The 17,540-nt window shown below is 35.8% G+C and overlaps 1 protein-coding gene across 1 annotated transcript; it reads left to right on the top strand.

The window, feature by feature from the left end:
- The first annotated feature begins 4,466 nt into the window (after window positions 1–4,466).
- Window positions 4,467–12,970, top strand: LOC130092439 (gastrula zinc finger protein XlCGF8.2DB-like). Its single transcript, XM_056260298.1, has 2 exons — window positions 4,467–4,622; window positions 11,249–12,970. The coding sequence occupies exons 1-2, from the start codon at window positions 4,538–4,540 to the stop codon at window positions 12,073–12,075; spliced, it is 912 nt and encodes a 303-aa protein (XP_056116273.1). The 5' UTR covers window positions 4,467–4,537; the 3' UTR covers window positions 12,076–12,970.
- Window positions 12,971–17,540: the final 4,570 nt, after the last annotated feature.

The raw sequence follows: 17,540 nt of genomic DNA, 5'->3' as shown, positions 1-17,540 counted from the left end.
GATGATGGAAGTGGACAAGAGGACAGAGAGGAAGATGATGGAAGTGGAAAAGAACAGAGAGCAGGAGAAGAGAGAAGGCAAGACGGGAATCAAGATTCAAACCGATCGAAGGTATAACCATGTAATTACAGATTATCTGTGCACTATTAGTTTAAGTTAAATTTGTATCTCATCTGTCTTAATAGAACAACACTGTCATTGCTATTTCTGCTTTTGTATCATATTATGTTTCAGGTGAGAATGTAATCAATCTTGTATTCTATTACAGAAATGCCATGATGACGATCCGGTTTACCCCGGTGCTCCCCTCACTAAAGGTCAGAGTCTGCTGTTACTAATGTCATATGTACTGAGGCACAATTTGACAGGAGTAGCTCTGGAGGATCTTCTTGCAATGTTCAATGAACATTTCCCTGGCTTGGTGCCAGCAACGTCATATCTTTTTCATAAAGCCTATGGACAGTTTGGCCAATATGTGCCCCATTTTTATTGTATCGACTGTGAAAGCTACATGGGACCCAGTGAGACAGCTCCAAAAAACTGTTTTTCTTGTAGAGCTGAATTCGACATTGAAAAAAACCTAAGGGTAGGATCTTACTTTCTTGTACTTACTCTATCAACCCAAATAGAGTACGTTCTGGAAAAATCTGACACACATTTAAATAAAAGGGAATCAATTCCAGGCATTGTTTCAGATATTCAGTGTGGGGCAGAATATGAAAAACTCAAGCAGAGTGGACGAGTAGGGGCTGACGACATATCCATCATCTGGAATTGTGATGGAATTCCAGTTTTCAATAGTAACAACATTCAGATATGGCCAATTCAGTGCCAAATCATCGAGCTGTTACCAAAAGATCGTCAAGCCAACATATGTATACCATGCTTATGGTTTGGTAACAGCAAGCCATATATGGTCACTTTTTTAACAGCTTTTGTGTCACAGCTGAAAGAATTGGAAGAAAATGGAATTAAATGGAGGGACTCTGAAAACATAGAGCATTCAAGCAAAGTTCATTCACTCATCTGCTCCTCAGATTCAGTTGCCCGCCCCCTCCTGAGAAACACAAAACAGTTTAATGGCAAATACGGGTGTGACTTCTGTCTCCACACTGGCGGTGGCCCATACATCTGGGAAACTCCCGAACCACCTTTACGGAACGAGACAGATCATTTTCAGCATGCTATTCTGGCAACACCTGCTAATCCCGTAATGGGAGTGAAAGGCCCATCCCCTTTGATGGAACTTGGGAGCTTCAATATGATAACTGGATTTGTTCCTGAGTACCAGCACAGTGTATGCCTGGGTGTCACTAAACAGATTACATCTCTGTGGCTAGACAGTAAGCACCATAATAAAGACTGGTACCTGGGTTCCAAGGTCAGTGACATAGACCAGGAATTGCTGGCCATTTGTCCACCTGTGGAGGTCACAAGGGCACCAAGATCAGTGAAGGACAGAAAATTCTGGAAAGCATCTGAGTGGCGGTCATTTTTGTTGTTTTATGCACTGCCTGTTTTAAATGGCATTTTGAAAAAAAAGTACTGGAATCACCTATTTTTATTAGTTTTTGCAATGCACACTCTTCTACAGGATGCCATCAAAGTGAGCCATGTGGATGTGGCAGAACAAGCTCTGCGAAAGTTTGTACTTAACTTTGAGAAACTGTATGGTGCTGCCAATGTGTCTTTCAATGTTCATTTGTTAATGCACCTGGCAGCAAGTGTGCGCAACTGGGGACCACTGTGGGCCACATCCACATTTCCATTTGAATCATTTAATGGGACGTTGATTAAGTTTTTCAATGGAACAACACATGTGCCAACTCAAATAGTGAAAAGATTCCTTAGGTGGAGAAGTCTCTCAATAAAAGCAGGCACTACTATGGCAAATGCTAATGACAGCATAAGGAAATTATTTGAGAAACTACAAAGTAGTTCTGGCTTAAGAAATAAGTCAAGGGAGTTTCAAAATAATGTCAGAGGTTTTGGATGCCCAAAGAAAGGTAGCACATCTGTGTTGCAAAGGATGGCTATTGAACATTTTAAAGGAGTGACAGTTCATTCAGGTTTTTTTTATGACCGATTTATTTGTAGCAGTGTTGTTTATCATTCATATAACAACACTACCCTTAAAAAGAGAAATAATTCGGTTGTACAGTTAAGTGATGGGACATTATGTGAAATTATGACCCTAGTGGCTTTTACATCTGACAATGGGACACCTTCAGCATCTGCCACAAATGACTTCTGTGTTTTAGTAAAAGAGCTTGCCAAGAGCGGAGGAAAGGTTTGTAGAGATGTTCAGCTAAATATATCCTCCACATTTATAAATGAAGTGTCTCACACTAACAATGTATTTGCCGTGCATCCTCAATCACTGAAACGTAAATGTGTAATGGTTAAGTCGAAGACCAAAATGTATGTCATTCCACTACCTAACACTGTTGAAAGTGACTAAAAAGTAATAAGATCATATAGGAGCTACTTCTACAGCATTTTAGATATTGATGCCAAACCAACTTCCCCTAATTTGTCCTGTACCAAAGACCCACATGATCTGTTTTTGTTATTTGCATTAGCCATTTTTTTCCTACAATAAAAAAACAATGTTCGTATTTTTTGAACACTGGTTAGGATTTTAATGTTTGGACTGTTTTTGCATGCAATGTAGCCACCATTTATTTGTCAAATGTAGTGTGAGGGGTGCCACCTGCAAAATCACAATGTAGTGGCTGCAACAACTTTAAACAACTTACTGTTACTCTAAATTTCTTGTGTGCAAGTACCCTTTTGATGTGTGCTTTTAGTGTTGTGTTTGACATGGTTTTAGTGTGTAAGATGTATTGTAACAATATAAACTTATTAAACATTACATGGGAGTAGCTATTTGTGTATTTTATTGAAAAATATTATGAATGGGCTATCAATATATTATGCATTAATACATGTAAACATTCCAAAGGAAATGTACAAATAATGTACTTACATACAAGCATGAGTGAGTTTACTTAATATTTACTCGAATGTAACTTAAAATAGTCTAAAATTTCATCATATTTAAATGTTTATTTGTAAAATAAGCTTTTAGTGAACTGTTACAAAGTTCATTTTAAGCATACATTTTAAAATATACAAAAAACATGTTTTTAAAAGACGTTCTAGTGGTACACTTTAGAAATTAAATATACAATTAACTAAAAGTATACTTTTATATAATATATTTCTTAAAAGTGTATTGTAGTACAATTATTTTAAAGTGTGTTCAAAGTTTTAATTCCAAAATTGGTCCAAGCATGATGTTAGTGTACTTTTTACATATTTACAGATAGTACACTTCTTTCTTAGCATATTTAAAATGTACTATTGAAAATGTGAATATGTTTGAAATATACTAAAGTATATATTTTTTTCACCTGGGTCTACAAGGAATGTGATGATATTATATAATAGATCACTGAGATTACTACATAGGACATTTGGGAATGTAATTTTTTTTTTTTTTTCAGTTAATAATAACACATTGCAATATGTTACCTATTTTTGCATATTTTTTGTTTTGAATAATCTGGCTCATGTTTAATCCTTGCTCATTTTATAAAAGTAAAATAATAGTTTTTACTGTGGCACTAAAAAAAAAATAAAGGGCTTGTTTTTGAAAAAAGTTCCCGACCCCTCACCCCTGGTTTTGATATTTGAAAACGTGATTAGGACTTTTATTTTGGCATGATGATATGACGTCATAAGGCGGCGCCGCGCTCCTCCTGCATTTCGCAGAAGAAAGGTTTGTGTTTTTAACTGTTTAAATTGTGTGTGTTTAAGACATTCGGTGTTTATATTTTTTTATATGCAAACGATGTAAATTAACTGTTTTGCTTTATCTGACATGTATGAACGTCATTTTTGTGAGAAAAGCCTCACAACACTAGTACCAGAAAAGATGCGTCTCATTTTACAAATTCGGGCATTAGCAAGTGATGAGAGCTTTCCAGAGTGGAAGAAAAACAATGGAACTCCGGTGAAAGTGGAACCGAGTTAAAAACACCAAAATGTGCCTTCATAATTTACAATGATATATAGTGTACTGTCTATTATATAAAATTAATATTGTTTGGTGCAACATTAATCAGTCAAGTTAAATCTGTTTCTTCCCACAAAACACATAGTTTCAAAGTAACGTTAGCTTTACAGAAAATCATATTATGTTTATAATAGCTTAACTCTTTAACATCGATCAGATTTAGGGCTGGATGATATAACGATTTTACAGTGTTTCCCACATGATTTTGTGAAACTGTGGTGGGTGTGCCTCATTCCCTCTTGGACCCCTTATTTAGTGTACAAATTGAACAAAGTCATAATTAGAAACCATTAACTCTCTGACTTCTGAACTCTGGAGCTTATTGAGACGCAGATTTAGTTTGGAATTTTTTTTTTTTCTGTTCATTTTTCTCATCTTGTACATGACAGAGTGTCCAAACACACGGAAAAACTCCTGGTGAAGCAACTGAGATCCACATTACATACTGTTATAAAGATGGAGTTTATTAAAGAAGAGAGTGAAGACATGAAGATTGAAGAAATACTCATAGTGAAACTTGAAGATCCTGAGGAACAAACAGGTTGGTTTCATTCTCAAAGCTGAACTCATTCATTTGAACCTTATTAAAGTGGGGTCGAAAAACTTATTTTATGGACAATAAGTTGCGGGTTTTTTTTGTATCATTTTAAAGGTGCGGTGACATAGTACAAATATGCATTTAACGTCAAATAACATAAACATAGACGCTTAAAAGTAGATAGGCCTGCTTAACCCTTGTGTTATGTTGCGGGTCAATTTGACCCGTTTCGATTTTCAAGTTGTTGGAAATACTGGTTAACCTTTGTTTTTTTTTCTTGATATTTTGTGACACTTTCTCATTTATCATGATGAACATGCATGCAAAGTTTCAACATGCTGATGTGTTTTGACATATACAAACAAAATTACTGTTTCGTTCGTGATGTTCGCGGGTCAATTTGACACTCATAGACAGCCATTCAAAAGCAACTGTACAGACACAAAATAAAAACATTTATTTTCTGTATGTCAGGGTACTTCAACTCCAGTTCTAACGTGCAAGTGTATCTAAAAGTGCTCTAACCCTAACCAAACACACTTGAAAAAGCTAAAATTACAGTGTTCAGAATTATTTGCAAATTACAGATGAAAATCTTTGTCAGACACAGATAGTAAAATAAGCTCTCATTTCAATATTCAACGTATCTAAAATACCTAGCTTTTAACCAAAACTTTTATGTAGGATTTTCAAAGGCAGCTTCACAGAGCCAAAAAAATAAATAAAAAAACATTTATTTGATGTATGTTTTTGTTATGTTTGGTTTCTCACTTCCCCGTGAGTGAATAATGAAACCAGGGCTCCAGACTAACTTTTTTCACCTCCGTCCTGGAACCGTCCTGAAAACCAATTTGAACCGTCCTAAAGTGAATGTCAAACGTCCCAAAATAAAACTGTTGTTTCTGTACTTTGTTATTATGATCTATAGTTATAGTTGTTGGTAGTTTTTTTGTATTCATGCAGAATAATTTTTTCTTTTTCTTTTTTCTTCTTTTTTTACATATAGGCTACGAAAATTAAGAGAAAAATACATACAGCTCAAAACGTTTTTGAGTTGGTTGGATTAAACAATAACAAATAAATACTGGTGACTAAATATCTCAAAGTGGTAATGTGTCATAGCTGATCATCTGGAAACGTGTTAATAAGAGAAAGGGCTTTAAAAAGTGTAATATGACTTCCCTAGAACACAGAATTTGGGGGAAATTCTGTTTTCATCTCAGTCTTTGTACTGAGATCTTCGTGCTGGAGAAAACATCTATTAACCTGTTAATATGAATGATTTTAAAGTTTGAACATGCAATACAGATACAGATTTAACTGCTTAAAATATCTTAAAATTAAATAAAACCACTTTTCCTAAAATAGAACAGTCTTCTTTTCAATTAATGATATATGCAATGCATTCTTTATAACTACTTGCATACATAATTCTTTATTCTTTCAAGCAGCAGACAGTTATTTGTATGAACTAATTATATTAAATATAACATTAAAGCTATTAACGAGCAGTGAATGCTTTTCTCTTTTTCTTTTGTTGCTTGATCAATATTAAGGACACAGACCGCATTAGGTTTATTACGCACTGTCACTTTAAGACGACGGATCATGTCTAATGACATGCGGATACAATTGCACTGATGCACATCCGATTCTCTCACAACTGTTTAAGACATAACCAAAATAGTTTGCATGAATACTCTCCAAAACGGACATTTAGACATAATGTTGTGTGTATTTGTCCACTCAGACACGAAAGAGAGCTCAATCAGTCCTCGCGCGCTGTATAGGCGTCTATGTGCATGGCTGCACGCTTCGGTCGGGTGTGTGCGCACAGAAAACCGAATAGAGCTATTTTTTGCGTCGTCACTCTTATTCATATATATATATATCTATATCTATATATCTATATCTATATCTATATATCTATATCTATATATCTATATCTATATATCTATATATATATATATATCTATATATATATCTATATATATATATCTATATATATATATATATCTGCTCGACTCATTCTCCCAGACGTTTACATATTTTAACGTTTTATGAAACATGCAGCGCATGTCAACCCGTGTCCCGCTGGGTAGATCAGCACGTTACCGTACAAATGTGCGCATCTACACGCAGGACATCATTATGACTGATCGCTTCCCAAATCGTCACTATCTAACATTTTTGTCTAGTTTTTATTCGTTGAATATCTGTTGTTTAACCAGCGCAACATATTTACGATGTCATTAAGCCATTTGATAGATGTACCGCGGAACAAGTCTCTGGGTGAGTAGCCGGTGATAGCAACGTTAGGCTATATAGCATGAGAAGACGCGCTCCGTTGTAGTCAGCACTTGGTCGGTTAATTTTGACATTTTCTAAGTAAGTTAGCCCGTAAGTTAGAAATAAATGAACACACATACAAAAATATCTTTCGTCCTGTAGGCGTCCTGGAGAATATTTCTGTTTGTCCTAAACACGTTTTCTATCGTCCCCAGGACGATAGGATGCCGTTAGTCTCGAGCCCTGAATGAAACTAGGAAAATAGGTCTTAGGAAACTAGGGAAAGTTAACTTAGGAAAATGAAACATTTTCATTATGCAGCAATTTTTTTTGTTCAGTTACGATGTTCAAAGCATAAAATGTAAAAACAAAAACAAACAAAAAAACATTTTCATAAATCATATTTTCAGATATAATGTTTTTGTAATGTTTGACAAATGTTGCTATTAAAAGTTTACAGTTTGTATCTAAATCTTTGTTGTTTTTCATAGTGTGATTTTTGAGGAATTGTATTGAATCCAATTAGGGTCAATTTGACCCGGTCCATAAGGGGTGTACACAGAAATCGAACAGAACACAAGGGTTAAAGGTTTTATATCAGTTCTCATGTCTGTGAGGCAAGTATGCTATAACATTCGTTTAGGCTTTAAAATAAATGTTGTTTGTAATGAATGCAACTATCATTTATTTGATAGGCTACTATAAAATAAACATATGGGCAAATAAAATACATGTTTATAATGTTTGTAAATATTTAGCTTTTATCTACTGGTATTTTACATTAATTTTGAATATAATAATAAAATGCTACTGCCCTTTAAAACTTATTTACTGCAACCTTAAATGCCCTTTAAGGTTGACCTAGTGCTGCTGTATTATTAGTCCATATAAAACAAGCATATTGTGTTTATTACTCCCATCTAACAATAACTGTGGGTTTATTTGCCATTATATTTATGAGGCGGTCCTTGGGAAAGTTTTCTACCCTATAAGGGGTCCCTGGCTCCAAAAAGTTTAAGAACCCCTAATTATGCATCAGGTGAGTTTAACTTTACTTTTGTTCTAGAACATTGTTTGTATGTACATATCAGCCTAATATTATTAAAACACTGTACAGATGATTAAAATATCTCTTCAAAATCATTCATTACCATTCATAAAAGACTTGCCACCAGAAACACTAATGTTAAGATGCAAAAAAAAAAGACAAGATATTTATATGAAAAACTGAAACAATACTTTTAAATATGAAACTACTAACACTGGTAGGTGGTAGCGAGTCATCGTCTTAATGAGTGAGTCATCAAATCATTGATTCAAATGATTCATTTAAAATAGCTGATTTATTCAGGGAAAAAACAAATGACTGTCTATGAATTGGTCATTAAAGGGAAAGTTCACCCAAAAATTAAAATAGTTTTTTTTATTTTCAAATACCAATTACTCACCCTCGTGTAGTTCCAAACCTGTAAGACTTTCGTTCATCTTCGGAACACAAGCCATGTTTCCATCCACTTGTCAATCGAATTATCTGAAGTTCGGTAAAAAACCTCATGCGAATAAAGCTGGTGAAAGTGTGTTTCCATTAAACGGCTTTAAAGCGGATAAAAACCTCTGCGTAATGACGTCACATGCTGTTTTGCGATCAAATTGGTATATCAAATTGATTTGAGACATGTTAAGGTGTTTCCATTCATTTTCTCACCTAATTGCACAACATTCAAGCCAACATTTGCGAACAAAGTTTTACTAGGCAAAATGGATCGCACCATAATAACGTTTCCATCCACGTTTATCGCATAAGCCGTATATCGATCAAGATAAAATCGGATGAGACCGATCGTATTTCATTGGAGTCGATATTCATGAAATTCAATCGAATTTTACTGTTTCCATAAGGCATTTTTCATTCGATATCACTTAATGCGGATAAAAACGTGTGGATGGAAACATAGCTACAAATTAAGATATTTTTTATGAAATCTCAGAGTTTTCTGTCCATCCATTGACAGTCCATGCAACTACCACTTTGACGCTTCAAAAAGAGATCTTTAAACTAATCCATATGAATTGTGCAGTTTAGTCAATTTTCTGACGAGACACGATCATATTACATGATTGAATTTAGGCTTTTATTCACAAATAAACATTCATCAACTCGCACATCAGTTGTGGTAAACGGAAGGTCAAGCATGTTTGCTTGACGTGCGAGAACCAATGAGGTTCATTCTTGTGTTATGCAGCACGTTTGAGCTTGAAAACAATGAGGTTTGTTCTCACGTGTCAAGCAGGTTCAGTTGAGCTTCTGTTTATGTTTTCTGATCTATGTTTAGATGTGAATAAAAGCATAAATTCAATATGTTCATCATATAAAGCATATAATATAATTTAGTCTCTTCAGAAGATTTTGACTAAATCATTCGATTCATATGGATTAGTTTTACAATCCGTTATGAATTTTTCAAATCGACAAAAAGGTAGTTGCATAGACTATCAACAGAGGGACAGAAATCTCTCAAATGTCATTTAAAATATCTTCATTTGTGTTTTGAAGATCAACAAAAGTTTTATGGGTTTTGAACCACATAAGGGTAAGTAATTGATGACAATTGTTTCCTTTTTGGGTGAACTAACCCTTTAAAGGGTTAGTTCGCCCAAAAATGAAAATGATGTCATTAAAGTCCCTGTAAAGGCAATTCTAAAAAATAATTGCTAAACACATTATAAATGTTAGAAATGTATTGCTAAAACATAATACAAAGACTGTGAACTGAAGTACTGAATTGTGGAGTTAGACCGTTAAACAGTTTTTCACCATTGCTATTTTCCGGATTTTTTGGGCGGGGCTAAAACAGGGCTCAATGACGCACTGGAGCCCCTGGACACGCCCCTACTTGATGACAGACTAAGGCCACTGAGGCTGGCCCCTCCCCTAACAATAGAGCACATTCGCATCAGTTTGGCGCTCAATCCCGAACTATTAGTTACTACAGCCTACAGTTTGCTAGCTAGCTATGCCTTCGACACGGAAATGCGTAGGCTACTAACTGGATGCGATCATGTACAAAACAGATCGGTGTCTTTATTTAAATTTCCTAAAAACGATCATCACATCCACACATCAAGGTGGATTCATTTTGTGAAGAGCCAACCTTGATGGAAAGCTGAGGATCACCACCACCAACACCCGCCTGTAGTGATTTACACGGGATAGTTTTATAAACTTTCGTCGGAGACAACTGGGATTCACTGATAATCCGCTGTTACTGGTAAATGGGGCCGAACCGACTATCTCCCGCCTCGGCCTTCATCCTCCCGTCCCGAAAGCAGTATCCCCTAATATCACCGTCGGCTGGTTGCCCGCGAGTGGGCGTGGTTTCAGCGCAGCCAGTGGATACGCCCCCAGCGTTTGAGAGCAGAGAATAATGCTAATTATTTCAAGATTTCGATAGCTTATTTTATGTACTTGCCGGCTTTTTTTATCATTCAAATTTGGCTGGGTGGCTAATAACACATTTTTCTGTGGTGTGACAACTCAGAACACATACTTAATTTTGACTTTACAGGGACTTTAATGACTCACCCTCGTCCCAAGCCCGTAAGACCTCCGTTCATCTTCGGAACACAGTTTAAGATATTTTAGATTTAGTCCGAGAGCTTTCTGTCCCTCCTTTGGAAATGTATGTACGGTATACTGTCCTTGTCCAGAAAGGAAATAAAGACATCATCAAAGTAGTCCATGTGACATCAGTGGGTTAGTTAGAATGTTTTGAAGCATTGAAAATACATTTTGGTCCAAAAATAACAAAAACTACGGCTTTATTCAGCATTGTATTCTCTTCCGGTTCTGAACCCTTTAAATCATTGACTCACTCGATTCATTCAACAACGCTGGATCAATCATTAACAAAACACCTCTGTGTGCTCCTTGGATATGCAAAGATTCTGATGTGGCTTTGTTTGGAACTCTTTCTTTTAACAATATTGTGTCTAAAATGCAAGTCTATTAGTATAAACTTCATGTTTATTGAACTGTTGTATTGCCACTTGCAAATTGTATCCCCAACATTTATTTATAGAAGTATCAGTGCCAAAACAGTGAAACTAATGATATTGTGTCTCTATAGTTCAGAGTACACAAGGAGAAAATAATAATACTTAATACTGAGCCCTGTGTCACTTAATTTCTTCATTTAAGCAAGCAAAGTTTTAGCGAAACATAGAACCTAAACAATACCATGGTCTATGTTGTCCAATGATTTTATAGTAGATCTATTCGTATTGCTTTGTGGGGGTTTAGCTTTTATTTGTTGTTGTTTTTGTTTGTTTTTTCACTTTAGACCTTATGTCACTAAAAGAGGAGAGTGGAGAACTAAATGAAATGGAAAATCAGAATGAGAAACATCATGATTTCATGACTGGAGAAAAATCCACAAAGACTGAAAAGACTTCCTCACGAAAAAGAGCTCAGAAGAACGACTCTAACAGTTACTTTACCTGCTTCCAGTGTGGAAGGAGTTTAAATTCAAAACAAAACCTTGAAGTCCACATGAGAGTTCACACTGGAGAGAAGCCTTACACCTGCCTTCAGTGTGGAAAGAGTTTCACTCAAAACCAAAACCTTAAAGCCCACATGAGAGTTCACACTGGAGAGAAGCCTTATAATTGCACTCAATGTGGACAGTTTTTTACTCATAAAGGAAACCTAAATGCCCACATGAGAATTCATACTGGAGAAAACCCTTTCACCTGCAATGTGTGTTGGAAGAGCTTCTCACGAAAAGAAAGTCTTAATACTCACATGAACATTCACACTGGAAAGAAGCCTTGCATATGTGCTCAGTGTGGAAAGCGATTCAGTTGTAAAGAAACCCTTCAATGCCACATGAGGATTCACTCAGGAGAGTATTGTTTTATATGTCCTCAATGTGGAAAGAGTTTCAGTCATAAAAGAAGCCTAAACACTCACATTAAACTTCACACTGGAGAGAAGCCTTTCATATGCCCTCATTGTGGAAAGAGTTTCACACTTAAAGGAAATCTTCAGACTCACATGAGGCTTCACACTGGCGAGAAGCCTTTCAAATGTCTTCAGTGCGAGAAGAGTTTCACATATCAAAGAGACCTGAAAAGTCATTTGCAAACTCACGAAATTGTGGAATTCTGAATGTTATGAGGCTTTGAGACTTTTTTTCTTCTTCACATAACACTACTGACTCCCTCTAATTTCGATTGTATAGAGGAGTCATTCCATTCTTTTTTTGCTTCCTCTGAATCAAAATATTAGTTCTGTCTCGCTCTGAAATAGCAATGCAAACTAGGGCTGTCACTTCAGGGGCTTTCGCACCGGATAGTTCTTGGAACTTAGTTGTGTGAAAAGTTATTAGCATATGCCGTGTGGTTGATGTCCAGTGTCGCTAGCTGAGCAGAAATACATAGCCTAATCATGTTTCTCTTGGTCCGTTCAAAGTTGCGTTGGATTTTCTCCTCAGCGTAAAGGTTAAGAGGCTCATCTATCACTGTTTTCCATGTTCGCAGAGTTACTTTCTGGAGTAAATATATAGGCTATAATCTTTGTTTACACAGCCGCGTGCGTTCGGCCAATCAGCGTACACTTGCGTCACGGATAGTTCCTATAATGCTGGTTTAGACCCTACTCTGAAGTAGGAGCTAAATTAGTTTTTCCAAAAAAATTCATAGAACTAAAATAGTTTCTAGTTCCTGCGGTGCGAACGCGCCAAAATCCGGGTACTTTCGCCAATAGTTCTTGGAACTATGAAAAGGTTCCTCCGGTGTGAAAGCCCCTAATATCAGACTTTTCACACCGTGATTATCGTGGCCAAAAGAATTCACGGTAACAATATATTGCGATATCTATTGAAACCTTTAAAAAAGTTTTAAGTTCAACAGTATTATAAATAAGCTTTAACAACACAACTAATACCATAAGCCATCCCCATTTGGAACCCAAATCCAATAAATGGCATATCCAAATTGAAATACATAGTTCAGGAAGCCTTTGGACTTAAAACTTTGTAGACTCATTTAAAAGATAACATTGGCAGCTTGTTGTCATATTTAATTAAATCAATGATAAAATTCTGAGATTTATGGAACATTAAGACCAGACTTTGTAAAAATACAACAAAACATTCATTTTAAAGATATTTGAAGTAAACTTACAATAATCCTTAAGTTTTTATCCAAATGAGCACAATTTTGGACTAAAAACATCAAGGGATCTAAAATAAAAACAAAACATAGAAAGACATAAACCGTTAACAGGTTATTGTAACATTTCCCATTTCAGGACTAGCACAAACAACTTATTCTCTGTACAGTGGCGAAATCTGCAGGATGATGGACTCTGAGGTTGGTGGTTTTATTCCCTTGTGAATAAAATCGCACTGCGGCAAGTCAGCATGGGGAAACCCAGGCTACACTGAAGTAATAATATTGCTGCGAGATCTGGTGAGAAACATTCACATTTCTCCGTTATTAACGGATCAAACAGCGCTGACGTGGAAACCAGGAAGAAACATTGTGCCATGAATGAACTATCCAGTGTCCACAGATCAGCAACATTCATCATGGATTTACTGTAGTAACACTACTAACTGTAACCATGGAAGTTTGGTAGGAATAGAAGGCTATAATGCTTTCAAGTAACATCACGTCGGTTTTATTTTGACATATACAATTGCTGCCCTCAAATGTTAATCTGAACTAAAATAAACCTTTGTTTATAACTACTAAAATATTACATTTCATTTTGTCCAAGGAGCTGTTTTGTTTTATAAGCTCCTAAGAAAAGTCAAGTACAGCTCCATCATTGCTCAAAGTAAAAAAATATCATACTTTATGATGTTAGTTTCAATAAAAATATAATTTAAAAAATTACATCAAGGAAATTTCTCTGCCATTTCTTTCTTTTTGCTGTATCGAAAATGTACCGAACCGTGACACAAGTGTATCGCATCGAACCGAACTGTGAATTTTGTAAACCCCTACTGATTATGTAATCCATCTGAAACCGAGAGGTACAGAGGGTCTACTCAAACATGTTTAGCTATGATGTGAGCGCTTCCCAATGAGGAAAGGACAAGGCAAGGGTGAACATCTCGTTCTAATTAAATGTAGGCTAAATCGCCCTGAATTAAAATGTAAAAACAAATAGAAAAATATCGCAACATTTCGACAAATAAATTATTTAATCTAAATTCATAATTATTCTATAAATGTTATTTAGTTTAACAGCAGCACCACGACGCACTGTGGTTTGAGATTTTTTTTATTTTATTTATCGCATGCACCCTGGTTGTAAAGATCCAAAGATCCCTGTGGAATTTAATATTGAGTTGAACATTTTGTTCATGACAACAAATGAACATGTTTGAAGATTATATTTAGTTTTGCTTGGGAAAAGCTGGCCCAAAATGAAGTAGCGTTTTATTTCTTCAATTATTGCAATAGTATCCAGCTGCAGACCCGTAGCACCACCAGTTTCAGAACCCCAGCGCCAGAACCGGAAGTAGGGGCGGAGCTTACGTTCTAACACCAGCGCCAGGACCGGAAGTGAGGGGCGGAGCTTACGTTCTAAACCGAGTAACGCCACCTAACGTTTTGGAGCGTAATTTGCTTAGACACGAAACGGCATTATTACACACGAAACGTCATACTTTATACGTATTATAATGATACATTAAGGTATAGTACAATAAGCATTTTAAAACAATGATTTTGTGTAATATAATTGTATATAGTTATCCGTTTCATTGTATTATGAGAGTTACTTCCTGGTCATGATGGTAAAAAAAATAATGCAAATGGGCATTTTATATAAAATATACTTTATTTCACAAGAACATGTGCAGCATGCATTTTTCTTTATGTAAAATAATGTCCAAAATCTTTGAACATTCGGCATTGTTTTAAAAGAAACAATAAAAATGTACCGTAAAACTTCAAATAATAGCCGAGTCCCAAATAGCCGATTGTCTCTTTAGCCTACACACGCCTGGTGTGGCTGCAGGTTTGGGTCAATAAAGGCCGGTCTCAAATAGAGGTCGGGTCTGTTTTTTAGTTTCAGGTTGTATTTAATCTTCTAAAACCCGTCAGATCGTCCGCTTTTTGGCGGCCGCCAAAGCAAATTTGTGTCCCGCCAAAGCCTATTTTGATCGGTGAGTGATGTAGAATAGAATGACTGCTGCGCATGACGGGCGCTTAACGAGCAGAGAGAGAGCGAGCCCTGGCCGCGCGCGCGCACTCTGTCTTCAAACAACACGAGCGCTGTCTTGCTCTTTATTTGTCACATACCAGTTATAGTTCATACAACGAGCAGTGAAATGTAAGTCTGGTATTCCTATAGACTCACTGTGTAATATAAAAATACCCTAAATATTATTTAAAAGATGCAACAATTTTAAATATTTTTAAATACTTGCAAAAATACCCATGCTAGTGCCATTGTCAATAATTCCGCCCCTCCCTCACTTCCGGGTCTGGCACTGGGGTTCTGGCACTGGGGTTCTGAAACTGGTGGTGCTGCGGGTCTGCAGCTGGATATATCTCAATTATTGAAATAATTAAATATTTAGTAATAAACTTTTTTGTCAGAAATATCACTACATGTAGCTTAAATTGTTTAATTCCTTCATTATCAACAATTTAATAGCCTAATGCTAATGTCTAGAATAGCGATTTAAGTGTGAATTGTGACTTCTCTTTGTTTTAAAGGACAACTCCGGCATTATTATTAGAATTTATTAGGATTAACCCCTTGAGATGTATCATCTCGTTTTTGAGGGGATCCTTACAATGAAACACAATTAGAACCAAAAAAAACAAAACAAAAAAAACATAACAAAATTACAATTAACAATACATCAAACAACAAGACACCAAAAATAAAAAAAGCAAAATAAAATAAATACAAAAATATATATATAAGCAACAATACACAAAACTACAACACCAGTTTCAATGATAGCATGTGCAATTTACTTTCAAATAAAATAATAAAGATTGTTTAAACAACCGAAGTGAAGTAATGGATCTAATATCTATAGGTAAATTATTCCAATCTAATAGGGCTTTAAACATAAATGCTCTCTTACCAATTGTTTTTTTAACACGAGGAACAAGAAAGTAAGTCTGGACAGAATGCCTAACTTGATAGTTTAAGGAAAAGAGTACAAAATATTGTTGTAGATAACCAGGATAATCAAAGTAAATACATTTAAATAGAAATTGGAGCCAGTGCATCTGCCTTCTCACATTCAAAGGTGGCCACTGAAGTGCATCATACATTATGCAGTGGTGAGTGGAAAAAGAACATCCTAAAACAAATCTGCAAATTCTATTATATGCCGAATTAAGTAAGACAAGATCAGATTTTAATGCCGTCTGATAAACCACATCACAGTTAATCAAAAAACGGAAATATTAATTGAGCAGCTAGTTTCTTACGAACACTATAAGTAAAGCAATTTCGAGATCGATGCAAGATACTCATTCCAACATTGACTTTTCGTAAGACATGATTAATGTGAGGTTTAAAGGAAAGTTTAGAGTCAAGCCATACACCAAGGTATTTAATAGTGTCAACTCTATGCAGAGGAGTACCGTCTTTACATAATATAGCACAAGAACTGGTTTTAGAGTTAAGTTTATGTCTAGAACCAAAGATCATAGTATATGACTTGGTTTTATTAAGCACTAATTTATTAGCCAAAAGCCAGTCTTGTAAACTGTTAAAATCCGATTGAAGAGATAATTGAATTTGTATAGGGTCAGAATTAGAAGTATATATGACAGTATCATCCGCATAAAGTTGAACCCAGGGCTGGACTGGGACAAAAAATCGGCCCGGGCATTTTGGCCCAGACCGGCCCACTACATATGATCATAAACACAACCGAACTTTGCACGCCCTTGAATATGTATACCAACTCCTATTAAAACCAGTAATGCCATGTTATAACTGAATCAGGATTTAGTGAAATCTGTGGTGAGTGCACCTCTGTCCCTCTAGGGGGGTTCGGGGGCATGCCTCCCCGTAAGAAAGTTTTGTGCTTTTTAATGTTAAATTCATCAATCTGGTGCACTTTGAGAGTTCAAAATAAAGAGCTCCATCCCATATTCAGTGTGCAAATTGAACAAAGAAAAACTCAAAACTCTTTTAGTTGTAATATAGTGTCTGTATACATTACACTACTATATAGTTATAATATTAATCCTATGGCAGTAATAGCCATATGTTGTAAAACAAATGCACTGAAAAATAAAAGCAACTTTCATAATTAGTTTCGTACTAATTTCTATACTTGAAAGAGATAAACACATGATCTTTTATTTTGACGGAAACGGCATCAAGCTTTTATTTTGGCGAAAAACATGGTTTACAAACTCATTACTTATTATTGTCTCATTACAATTCTAATAATGCGTAATCATCAAATATGCAGATGTGGAAATAATGTGTAACTGTAGTGGGTTCCTACAGCCTAACGGTACTGATCCATTTTTGCGACACGACTGAAGCGTGGTGTCGCACCCTCTCCACATTTGTAAGTTGATGCGCGTTCCTCAAGTTTACCGCTATGGGCGTGGTTTTGACCCAGCGGCCAGTCT

The sequence above is a fragment of the Rhinichthys klamathensis genome, unplaced genomic scaffold, assembly GCF_029890125.1.
Source record: "Rhinichthys klamathensis goyatoka isolate OS25496 unplaced genomic scaffold, OSU_Roscu_1.1 h1tg000176l_1, whole genome shotgun sequence".
Classification (NCBI taxonomy): Eukaryota; Metazoa; Chordata; class Actinopteri; order Cypriniformes; family Leuciscidae; genus Rhinichthys; species Rhinichthys klamathensis.
The sequence above is the reverse complement of the archived record's forward strand: the minus strand, read 5'-3'. Positions and strand labels throughout refer to the sequence as shown.